Source organism: Mus musculus, chromosome 15 (assembly GCF_000001635.26).
Source record: "Mus musculus strain C57BL/6J chromosome 15, GRCm38.p6 C57BL/6J".
Classification (NCBI taxonomy): domain Eukaryota; kingdom Metazoa; phylum Chordata; class Mammalia; order Rodentia; family Muridae; genus Mus; species Mus musculus.
In genome coordinates, this window is record NC_000081.6 from 73172554 (window position 1) to 73185195 (window position 12642).

General features: G+C 51.9%; 1 protein-coding gene across 1 annotated transcript in view; it reads right to left on the minus strand.

The window, feature by feature from the left end:
• Positions 1-12394, minus strand: part of Ago2 (argonaute RISC catalytic subunit 2) — an 83323-nt gene extending 70929 nt beyond the window's left edge. The window contains exon 1 of the mRNA NM_153178.4: positions 12208-12394. Coding sequence (NP_694818.3) covers positions 12208-12229 — 22 coding nt within the window. The 5' untranslated portion in view covers positions 12230-12394. The remainder of the gene's footprint in view (positions 1-12207) is intronic.
• Positions 12395-12642: the final 248 nt, after the last annotated feature.

The window sequence follows — 12642 nt, forward strand, 5'->3', positions numbered from 1 at the left end:
GCTGTGCTGTGCCGTGCCGTGCTGTGCTGCTCCTGGCTCCTTCACATGGTGGCCATGCCTCTCTGTCCTGCCCTCTCAGACATGGCATCTCTCCTCCACACTCCCCCCACGTGGCAGCTCTTTTCCCCTCTTATGTGTCGGACTCAAACGCTCTCCACATTACTAAGAGAAACCACGTCTGCTCCTAGGTGCACGGACCCTGTCTTCGACTGGATTGAATTAGGATTCACTACTGGGTTACACAGTCATGTGTCTGCTGTCTTTTCCATGGCTTTGTTTAGAAAACAACTTCTGACAGCATCTGACCAAATGTCTACAAACTCATATGCAAAACAGAAGATGCTGTTCTTGTTCAGATAGGAGGCTAGAGGGGGATGAAGGCTCCATCACTGTCCTTCCAACTAAAATCCCCCATCTGCAACTCTCAGCCTTTTTTAGGACACGAGGTTTTGAAAAAGCTAGGGATTGATGGGAGCTCCGCTACACAGCTCAGCAGGTTCTCTTGGTGGGGTTCACACGGCATCATCTTCAGGTTCTGTGCCCCACAGCCCAAGTCAGCCACCACTTCACCAGCACCCAGACCACAATTGGCATTCCTCAGAAAAGCCATGACACCCCTTCCCACTCTCACAACCGCAATTAAGGATGTGTGTAGCACAGCACACCTCCACCCAGGACGCTGCAAAGTCATTCACACTTGCTCTACACATAACAATACGACCAGTGGGACACTTATTAACCATGGGCAGTTACAGCAATCAGTCCGTGACTTGATATGACAGCTACATATTACTAACTGCCACAGACAAAGAACAATGCACGGTACTAATTATTCTGATGCCGGAGGTAATTTCCTATGAATGCACAGCAATTCCTTATAATAACAGTAAGGAGAGCTATTGCTACTCCCACTTTACAGACTAGGAAAGAAACCCAGGGAACTGACCACTGAGCAAAGTAGGACGGAAACCTCAGAAACTAACCACCTCCCCGGGGTCACTCCAAATCTGGGACAGCATCTTCCCTACCTCACCTTGGATGCAGTTCGCACCCAGAAAGGAGTCACTTTAAAAAGGTGCAGGTGTTTTAGCAAGGAGTCTCTGTGTGCAAGCGCCCTGTGTTTTCAGGGAGTCAGCTTGTCCTCCATGTATAGAGACCTAAATCATATATGTTCTTCTCTCAGTAATAACTGTAACTAACCAGATGCCAGGCAGGCAACAGTGAGACACTCCAGACAGGTCACTGCAGCATCACCCTCAATATGTGGGAGACTCAAAAAAGAGAGCCCCAAAGACTGACAGGGACAGAGCAGAACAGAACAGGCACTAAGCAAGGTGCTGACTGCCACGATGGATGTTAGGACCAGACACTTCAGCTCTCAGGAAAGGAGGCTTCACAGAGCTGCCCCCACCCCGTGCCATGCTCCCATCTGATCTGAGACCGGCTGATGCCGGCTTACTTTATCTTCTTAGTTCTCTGAAATGAGCACACACACCTCTTGATCATGAAGGCCAGAAAAACACCAGATTGAAGGCAGCCTGGCTATGGGACTGTACATGCTCAGGAGACTGCTAGGTGTTCAACAAAAAAGGCCATGGGACCAAAGTGCCACCTCTCAAGAAAACGCCACTAACTTCCAGGCCTCATCAGTGCCACACAGAGACTAGAGGAGCACATGCCAGGCTACACAATGACGTGCAGCAGGTGGTTATCCCTGGCCTCAACAGCTACTGTTGCCAAGTTGCCAACCACAGCTTGGGCACACACTTGGTGGCAACTGATACTCCTAGGGCAACACCATGGTGGGCTGCCCAAGTCAGGGCTCTCAGCCTCCTCACCGTTCAGATTTCAACCACAACACAGTAGCCATGTTGTTCTCAACTACAGACTATCCATCTGCCAGCCCGGTGCAGAGGCCCTCGCACGCTGCAGGAAGAGCTGGATGCACAACTGGAGACATGCAAGACAACAGTGGTCTACAGTGGTGTAGAAAACACAGGTCAGATGGCAGCTGGAGGGAGAAGAGGGGCCAAGGATGGTTGCAGGTGACAAGCCATGAGCCACGAGAGCATCTAGGACTGTGTGTGTGTGTGTGTGTGTGTGTGTGTATGTGTGTGTGTGTGTATGTGTCTTGCACCTAACTGACAGGCAGGATCACAACAGACAAGACAGATGGGAATCGCCACAGCCCCAAACCACCACCCAGGGATCATGCTGGGAAGGGCTAAGGACACAGACAGACAGTGCAAGTACAGAGAGCTAAAGTCACAGAGATATCAGCCTGTGCTAAGTGGAGTCGGATAGCTGTGCCCACCTTCAGCAGAAGTCAAAAGACCACACGCCCGTGGCTTCCTGGTGTCTATTAACTGGTCCCCTGTTAGGCAGGGTGGGGAGTACAACACAGGTGCTCGCAGGTGCATCCCTTCTTGAAGGCTGCAGTCATTTCAGAGATTAAAGAACCTATGATTTGAGCTCAAGGCCTGGTTTCTGTCCCCAGCAGGAGGGAAAAGGATGAACAACTCGGCAGGTGGGGACTGGTGACAGGTGGGGGACTGGTGGAGCTGCTCTGCCCCTGACATGGGCGTCAGGTACAGACACGGGCTTTAAATGTTCGCCTCTGCTTTTCTGAACTTTTTTTATTTTTTTCACAACTAAAAGCCCCTTACCACTTTTTTTCCCAAGTTTTTAACACACAGCAGCTTCCAAGCAACCACGCCCATGAATCTATCCAGCCAACCTGGCTCCCCGTCTTTTGGAATGGAGCAGGTCAGACCTAAAGCCACGTTTTTTCTTCTGTCCTGCCTCCCTCTGTCTCTCAGTCCCCTCAGGCAGAAAGCTGTACCTAGTTTCCTACCTGTGTTTACCTACTCTGTGAGGACCACTTGTGGTCATCCACTCGTGTGGCTTTCCGCTGGTGGAGCAGGAGGCAGCTTGCATTCAGCAGAACAGGGCTAGCAGCAAATACTCAGACCCTAGGACCTAGACCAGGATCCCGGACTCTTGGGGTCCTGCCAAGCACTCATTAGTGTCTAGGCTACAAATTCTACAATGTGTTCTAATGAGATAAGTGTGCCCTATCTCTCTTTGGTACATCTTTGAAAAGTATGTAGACTTCACATTTCCCATCAGTTTTGATGCCTAATAAATTAGTCTTACCAAAGAACCTCACTTTCTAAACTGAGCCTTGTGGTCCACACCTGTATAATCCCACCACTCAGAAGACAGAGGCAGGAGCATCAGGGCAGTTCCTTGGCGACATACTCAGTTCAAGGCCAACTTCAGACAAGACTGTCTCAACTTCCCTTAAAACAACAACAAAATCCTTCACTTTCTAAAACTCTGTGATGCCAGTGAAGCCTGGCAAGGCGCAGGGGCAAGGCGCAGGGGCAAGGCGCAGGGGCAAGGCGCAGGGGCACGCCTTCGTGGTGACAGCAGGTAGAGGAAGTGAATAAAGTTCTCCAGGAAATCACCTCCCATACACGGTAACTGTTCAAACACAAAGGGCAACACCCTGCAACCACCAACCAATCCCTTTCTCTGGGGGTGCCCTAGCATTTATATATCCTCTGAAAAGGCCCCAGAACTCCAAACGTCACCACGTGCAGAAACGGATTTGCAGCTGGCAAAACCACGTTCTTGCTAGAACGTGAGGCAAATCAGAGTCACCGGCTGTGGACTCTCTGAAGCAACCCCATATCCCACACCTGAGATTAAAAAACAAAACAAATTTCTCTTTCTTTCTTTCTTTCTTTCTTTCTTTCTTTCTTTCTGTTTTTCAAGACAGAGTTTCTCTGTATAGACCTGGCTGTCCTGGAACTCATTCTGTAGACCAGGCTGTCCTGGAACTCAGAAATCTGCCTGCCTGCCTCTGCCTCTGCCTCCCAAGTGCTGGGATTGAAGGCATGCGCCACCACAGCCCGGCTATTTCTATGTTTTTAAAAGAAACCGAAATTCTCACTACACGTGTGTTATTTGCCTGCAGGTAGGTGCCTGGGGATGCAGACAGTCAAATCTCCCAGGAGCTGGATACAGGCAGTTGTGATCCTCCCAGTGTGGGTGCTAAGAATGAAGCTCAAGTTCTCTACAAGAGCAGTATGTGTTCTTAACCACTGAGCCATCTCTCCAGCCCCTTAACTGGTTAAATGTGTATTACGTAAACTTCGCTACTTTTTTTTTTGAAAGGCTGTCATTTTGAAAGTACTTCCCTGCTCTGAAGTGTCAATCCTTTTTCTTCTTTCTGTTGTCAGCGCAGACCCACTTGAATCAGATAGATGAGAGCAATGCACCACACTGCACTGCGTCCTGCTGGGTCGGACTAGGGTGAGGGCCAGGAAGGACTCACCACAAGGCCAGTGGAAGCTCGAGGAGCCATCCCAGAGGCCAGGGCTGGAATACTAGGGAGTAACGGCAGCCACCTGCCCCGGTTCTGAGGTCTGGCATAGGATGAATGGATGACTTGGCAAGATTCTTAACACATGTCATTCCGCAACATGAACTCAAAAACACCTCGATCAGTAAAATTGAGCAAGAATAAAACAAAAACCACATTTCAAATAACTGTTCTTTAGAGTAACACTTGGTACCGGCAGTGTGCTTTCGAGGGCTGGTCTTGCACGCCCTGGGGCAGGCACCATCTCTCCACCCTCCCGGTGGCAGATGATAAGTGTCCTGCCCTCTCTTGAGAAGTGAGGCCCAGGGCTCCATCTCCTATAAACCCCAAGGCAACTCCTTGCCACCGCAGGCAACTACGATCCTCTAGGGAGGGGTGACCCAACAGAATGAAATTCAACTGAGGCCAGTCTAGTTCTGCATTTGCTTGACGTCATGTGCACACATGTACCACCACATGTTCCTCTCTTCCATTTATCTCACAGGGCTGTTTTTTCAACCCCTCCCCACAACGCCACCATCCAGAGAAACCAGGCTCCCCAGTCAGGACCCCCCAGATCACATCCCCAGCCGGGACACCTATTATTGTCCTGATCATCACAAAAGGAGCCTCTAGTCTAGCTGTTCCCAAGCCTTGAGGCTTCAGGTGCTTAAAAATGCACAGCACGGTTGCCATGGCATTTCGGGGACTCCTTAATGGTAACCTAACCATGATGCTCAAGCAGTCGAGCTTTGATTAGGGAACAGTGGTCCTAGGTTATACCTTTAAGCTTTTTCAGGAAAGAGGAGGGGCAGATAAGCAGACAGACAAGCAGATATACTTAACAGTTCAGCTTATCTCTCATCTCCTAGGCTGTATAGAAGGAAGGCAGGAAGGATTCTCTTAGGCCCATCCAACCCAGGCCTCTGGCCTAGCCCCACTCTGGCCAGCAGCAGTCTGGGGGGATTGCCTGGGCTCTTTTCTACCTTTTCAGAGCTCCTCCTACTCACAGCACCTGGGAGACCCACGCCCCTGGCCACAGAAATCATCTGGGCATGGCCTGGATCTTCTGGGAGCAGGCAGAGAAGCTGTGGGGGCCCAAAGCCTTACCCACATCATCTGGCTTTTCCAAGCTCATATCCAGCACTCACCCCAACCTCAAACTGCCCCCCCTTCAGCACCCCAAGCCTAATAACGCAACCCTCACCCCAAAGCCTGCAGATCATCCCACCTTAATTCCACCACTGGCAGCAGTGCCAGTTAGGACACCATTGTATCTGGCCTCTCTCTGCCACGGCCATGAAATGAACTACTTACTGCTTCCTGACAGTTGTCATGGTGAAGGTACAGCTGAACCCAATGCCTGCCCAATGTCCAATGCCTGACCGTGTGCTGGATTCCCACTCAGACTTCATGCAGTGCAGACCATAGTCCCATAGAGACTCACTGCCTCATAGGACGATGCGGCACCGGCTCAACTCCTCTCACCCCTGCAGTGGTTCCAATGAGAAATGTCCCTAGCTGTGGCCTTGTTAGAGGGAGTACATCACATCACACTAGGGCTTGATTTTAAGAGGCTGCTATTTCCATTTCGCTCAGCTCTATGCTTGTAAATGTTTGAAAATGCCAGCTCTGTTTCCTGTTCCTCGCGCCATGCCTCCTCACCATCATGGACTCTGACCCCTGGAACCATAACCCCAAATAAGCCCCCTTCTGTAAGTTGCCTTGGTCAGGGTGCTTCAATCACAGTAAAAAAGAAGTAACTAATTCGGCCCACACCCATCACCACCTCCTTCCCCCAGGTGAAGAAGGCTGGGAGAGCTGACAGAGCGGTCCCTATGACTAGCCCTCGGAGCCTGTCACCTCCCCCACGTTCTGCCAGTCTTCCCACAACTATTAAAAAAAAAAAAAAAAAGGGTCCATGCAGGCCTAGAGAGATGAATCAGCAGTTAAGAGCACAGGATGCTCTTCTAGAGGACCACGGCTCAATTACCAACACCCGCACGGCAGATCACAGCTGTCAGTAACTTTATATGATACCCTCACCCAGATATACGTGCAGGCAAAACACCAATGCACTCGAAATTTAAAAAAAAAAGAGTAAACAATAAATAAAATTTAAATTAAAAGGTGGGGGGGGTGGTCCAAGGGTCACTCCACTCAACATGATTCCTGACCAACCAATCTCACCTATGATTTTCTTTTCATTCCCGTCCCAGTATGGCTGCCAGCTCCTGCCCAAATATGGAATAAGAAACTGTTGGAGGATTTGTCCAAGAGCCTGACCACCCAGTGCCCCAGCTCTTGGGTAGCAGTTTCTGCCCAGGCCTCCTCCTCCTCAACATTCTCTGACTCCCACAGATGCTAACCCGGCCTTTCATGGCCCCATAGTTTTAGTGCCCTATACCCCAATTCCTCTCTCTTTAAACCATTGGCACCATTGACCGCTTGCTCTCCAGTGACCCGCTCAAGATGGTTCGTTCCTAGGACTCAGCTTCAGATGAGCTCCCTGGGAGTCAGGACCAGCAGAGACAAAGAGCCAATGACACCTGCGCAGACACACATGGAAACATGGGGAGGCAGATACTTCTTAGTGCTCTTTGCATCGCCAGGTTAAGATTCTGCTCAGTCGAAAGCAGGTCTAAGAACTGCCTGACTGGGGCTCATATCTGTATTGGCACACCAGCTACAGAGCAGCACTTGCAGGCAATGCTGTCGTCCTAGCTCTGCAGGCGAGGCTCCAAGCCTGGCTGGCTGCCTTGGGCAAGCACCAATCCTGACAGAATTCTCCCAAGAAGACCGGGGTCACATACATATAACTCCGCCTTCAGTCTGCACCACAGGGGAACGAAGCCAGGTCACAAAATCCATGAGCAACCCATGCAACCTCTCACAGGCTCCACACAGAAGACCAACTCACCACGCATGCCTAAGAGGACAGAACGGAAATAGATGAACACATTCATCTGTCCACTGGTTCTGCTGAGACTTTGGGAAGACCAAGAATGGACCTTGTTCCTGACAGACAGCTGAGTGCCTGGTTGCCTCTCACACAGGTGGTAGGTCCCCTGCTTGTGGCTGCAACGGCACATTTTGGTACAGCATCTCAGGGACACCACGTGAAGCCAGGCCTGTCGCTCCTGAGCCCCAAGCCTGCCCTGAGGATGGCCCTCTGGGTCTGCCTGCAGTCCCAGCACCTACCTCACTTGACTGGAGAAAGCTCCCAGTTTACATGAAGAACCCTGCTCAGCTCTACTGAGAAACAGATAGGAGAGCCCAGTGTTTGGTCTCAAAGAACAAGGGGACCTGGGCTTGCCCTTAGAGGGGAAAAGGGAAACTGGTTGTAGCTTGGGACTGCCACCAGAACAGGAGCTTCCCTTTAACCATCCAAAGTGAGAGGATGGCACAAGGTAGCAGGCTGGGGCTGGGCCAGCCTAGCCTCACCGCCCTTAAGATAGTGTGCTGGTGGGGCAAAGCAGCAGGGTGCAGACAGTTGGGGTAGATAAAGGGAGAGAGCACAAAACACAGAGCAGGGCTTCTCAGCTTACACCTGAGCCCAAAATTGGGGAAGGAAAAAAAAATCCACCCTGGGCAATGGCGTCATCCTGGCTTTGACTTTTTGTGTGTTGAATAACATGTGCTGAAAGTGTAGAAACAGGCCATGGAGAAACAGGCTCCTGAGCTGAAGAGATGGCTCAGTGGTTAAGAGCACCAGCTGCTCTTCCAGAGGTCCTGAGTTCAATTCCCAGCAACCACATGGTGGCTCACAACCATCTGTAATGGGATGTGATGCCCTCTTCTGGTGGGTCTAGAGACAGTGACAGTGTGCTCACATACATAAAAAAGAAAAATTTAAAAATAAGAAAGACTGGAAAGATGGCTCAGTGGTTAAGAACTGACTGCTCTTCCAGAGGTCCTGAGTTCAATTCCCAGCACCCACACGGTGGCTCACAACCATCTGTAATGCGATCTGATACCCTCTTCTGATGTGTTTGAAGAGAGACAGTGTATTCACATAAAATATTTTTTAAAAAAAGAAAAAATATAGGCTCCTGCTGCAACTATGAGTTTTACATTCAAAGTGATCTGTGCAAAACAAAAACAAACAAAACAAAACCCCTTCAGGACTGGGCTGGAGAGGTGGCTCAGCGGTTAAGAGCACTGACTGCTCTCTCTGCCATGTCCTGAGTTCAAATCCCAGCAACCACGTGGTGGCTCACAACCATCTGTAAAGGGATCCAATGCCCTCTTCTAGTGTGTGTCTGAAGACAGCTGCAGTGTACTCATATAAATAAATAGTAAATAAATCTTTAAAAAAAAAACAAAAAACCCACCCTCTGGACGAGGGAGTCAGAATGGACATGAGCGGGTGGGTCTCCATCAGCCCCTCACAGAACAGGAAAGCAGGCAGGAGGACTCTGAAGGCCCGGCAGATGGGTAAAGCTGGTAAGATGGCATACATTCGGATCTCCCAAAAAAGAACCAAAGCAAGTTGAGAGCCAGCCCAGGATATATAATAAGATGCTGCTTCCAAAAAACCAAACCAAACCAAACCAAACCAAACAAACAAAAAAAAACAACAAGAAAGATTTAGAAGACAGGAAAGCTAATGTACATAGTCTACTAACTTCATATTCTAACATCAATTTTAGGGGCTGGACAGGTGGGTCAGCAGTTAAGAGCACTGGCTGCTCTTCCAGGGAGGACCCAGGTTCAAGTCCCAGCACCCTCGGAAACTCACACCTGTCTGTGACTCCACTTCCAGAAGATTTGATGCCTTCTTCTGACCTTTAGGGCAATGTACACATGTGGTACACATACATACATACATACATACATACATACATACATGCAAACACTAACATACATAAATACAAATAGATCTAAAAAGCAAGCCAATTGCAATCATGTTTCTGAAGCCAAGAGAACTAGTATACCAATGGCAGTGGGTGGTGCCCACAACGTACCTTCGCTAGCCCACCACAGTGACCTGTGATCCCAGGACTCAGGAAGCAGAGACAGGAAGATGAGTTTGAGACCAGCCTGTTTATAGCCCAGGGAGGGAGGGGCGGCGCGATTCCCTGTATTCTACGCACACAAACATGTCCTCTGGAATGAGTCGAAGGATGTAAAGGGGAAAGGGACAGCTGACAAGACCGGGACATTGACAAGCGCAGGAGAAACAAAATCCTTTGACACCTTGCTTTCAGGTTTGTAAAATTAGTCCACGGTAGAAACTTTTTTTTAAATTGTGTGATAACAGTTCATAAAATTTTTTAAAAGTGGGGGGGGGGAAGAAGAGAAACATTTTTATCATTCTGGCAGCCCCAGCCTCTTTACTTGTAAAGAATAAAACCAATGGTGTTGACAGAGAAACTCAAAAGTTACAAAATGTTGCTTCTTCAGAATGTGTAAGTCAAAGCTTTTACATCTTTTTTCTTGAACACTTATTTAAATTCCCCCACAAGCTACTGGAGGGTGGGGGAAAGATTTCCCACAAGTGCTCAGCCACCGGCTGTGCGTTCCAGCTGTTGGCAGAGCTTTCCCTGCGGCACACACAGGCCGCCAGGCTGCAGTGGTACCCTCAGACAAAACTGTGAATTGGGGAGAATGAGGGTGGGGGCAGGGCTAACCGCTGCCACCGGAGGCCACAGCAATGATCAAAGACTCAGTCCTGATTGGCAACTCTCAACCCAGTTTCCAGAGTCACAGAGGTTATTTTGTAGCAAATACTCCTGGGCTCTAGAATGCAGGAGCACCGCCTTGCAGGAGGCAAAGCTCCTCCCAGACAGTTTAAGATCCTTGGGTGGGGGGGACCCCACCCAGAACCCACTATCTAGGAAGTTTCAGTATGGGTAGTTAATTTACCTTCCCGAAACCACTAACCAACCCCAATAGCACAGGAAGGAAAAGAAAAAAACCCTATGAGGTTCTAAACCTTGGCCCCCAATGTTACTAACCTCACACATCTAACAGTATTTGTGACAGACACAATAAGAACCCACGGTGAATTCTATTTTTAAAGTTAATTTACTATTTACTTCCCATCAAGCTCAGAAACAGCAAAAGTCTGTCGCTTTTCTATAATTCAGATCCAATGGTCTTCCATTCTCCTAAACTTGGAAATATGATGGAGTCTCTTTGAAGAGATGGGGGCGGGGGGATTCCTTGTAAACAGAATTAAAAGCCTTGATATGTACAATAAAATGGAGCTGCACTCCAGGCTTGCAATTACAGACACTGGCCCACCTGAAACTTGAGTTCCTTCCCAGTCTGCCATTAGCCAAGAATTATCCTACAGGCATCTCTTTTCTCACCCAAGGCCTTCTTGGTTAGAGGGGACTGTCTCCCTCTTAGGCCACAATGCGGAGGCCCACGCAGCAGCCATCTTCAAAGCTGCCAGTGACCAAAATGAACCGGTTGCTACCGCATTCTCTCTTTTTTTTAAAGGCAACAAAGCTCCCCTTGCAGAACACACAGTAGGCTCTTACTTCCACCCTAGCAAAGAGCTCACTGGTCTAATCCACACCAAACCAGTACTTCCAACAGCGGGTCAAGGTCAAAGGGACTGGGAACCACTTCTAGAGGGGAGTGCTCAAACAGGTTGCCCTAATGCTTGCTGGCTCCCGGATGTTAAACCTCTCTGAGCCTCCACTGTCCAGCGTCTTCAAGAAAGACCCACTGTGGCAAGCTGAAGGGATCAATCAACACGCGAAATTGACGAAAGCCTGGCCTCGTCCCCGAGGAAGTCACTAGAAATTGACACATTGGGAAAACGTACAAATTTGGAGCTAAGATTTGCTGGGTTCCTCCACAGCGCTGAGCTGGGGGGTGGGGGTGGGGGGGGGGTTCCCAATCTGGCAGGAGGCTGCCGCTGGCCATTTCGCAGGGACCTCCAGGCCCCAACATCTGTCCCTAGGACCCGGGCACCTCCCAAGCGCAAGGTTAAAAGGGTCTTCAAATCGTTGGGAAGCCTTTTAACGCATTTACAAGTTGGTCAGTGGGCATTCGAGGAGCCCTGTGACATCAGGAGCGGAGGCGCACTAGGCTCCGGAGCAGGCACCATAGGGAACCCGGGAGGATCTGGGAGGCTTCCAGACCCCACAGTGAAGAAGTCTGGGGAGGCCCCAGGGCCGAACCACTAGGTCAGGTGGGCAGCAGGGAGGGCCCGCGGGCGCCAAGTACAGCCTGGCGGACAAAGGGGTGCAGGCTGAGCCCGAGCAAGCGGCGGGGCAGCCGGGAAATGGAGCCACGTGCCTGGCGGGAGAAGGCGAAAAAGCCTCCCCAACACTTGTTTTCTCAACCCCGCGAGTAAACCGCCCTCCGCTCGGCTCCAGGAGCGGGGTGGGGAAATGCGTCCGTGTTTTTAAGTTTTCTGGAACTTTTCCAGAGAAACGGGCACGCTGGTGGGAAAGGGGTGCCACGGCGGCCACCCGCTCCGCTAGGAAATCGCAGGGCGATTAGCACTTGAATGGGGAGGGCGGCTGCCCGGCGTGAAACTGCGTCCAAGCGACCGATCGCGGTCCCGGGGCCCCGTGGTTCGGTTCCCGACCCGTCCAGCTCCCCGCCCCAGGCCCGCCGTGCTGGGCCCCACAGCTATGCGCTCGGGAACGGCGGGAGGAGCGCTGCGGGAGGACGGAGACCCGTTGCAGGCCGAGCCTGGGCCCCCGCACACGTCCCGGTGGCGCTGCTCGGGTGCACTGGGCCTCCCGGCCCCGAGGCCCTGCCCGGCCGCCCCGAGGCTACGCCGCGGCCCCACAGGCCCCGCCGCCCTCGCCTGCCCCGCCCGCCAACCGCCAACCGCCGCGGCACGAGTGCCGGGCGCCGCGCGGACTCACCGGGGCCGGCTCCCGAGTACATGGTGGCGTTGCCGAGGGCCGCGGCCGAGGGCCGGCCGCGCGCTCCACGGGCCCCGACGCCGCGAGCCGCGAGGAGCCGCCGGCCGCTCGATCCGCCCCGGCGCGGCCGCCTCGCAGAACAGGTTTACCCGACGCGGCCGGGGCGGCGGGCGGAGGCGGCGGGAGCGGAGGGGGAGGGGAGCGGGAGGAGGGAGGGGAGGAGGAGGGGCGAGAGGGACGACGAGGGAGGGGACGGCGGGGAGGGAGGGAAGGAGGGGACAGCGGGGAGGGAGGAGGCGGGGAGGAGGGAAGGTGGCAGGGAGAGAGGGGGGCAGGGGAGGAGGCTGGAGGCGGCGCGCGCCGGCGGGATGGGGGGGGGGGGACTCGCTGTGGCGGCCCCCCGCGTGCTTGCCCTGAATGAGGGACCCCAGAAGC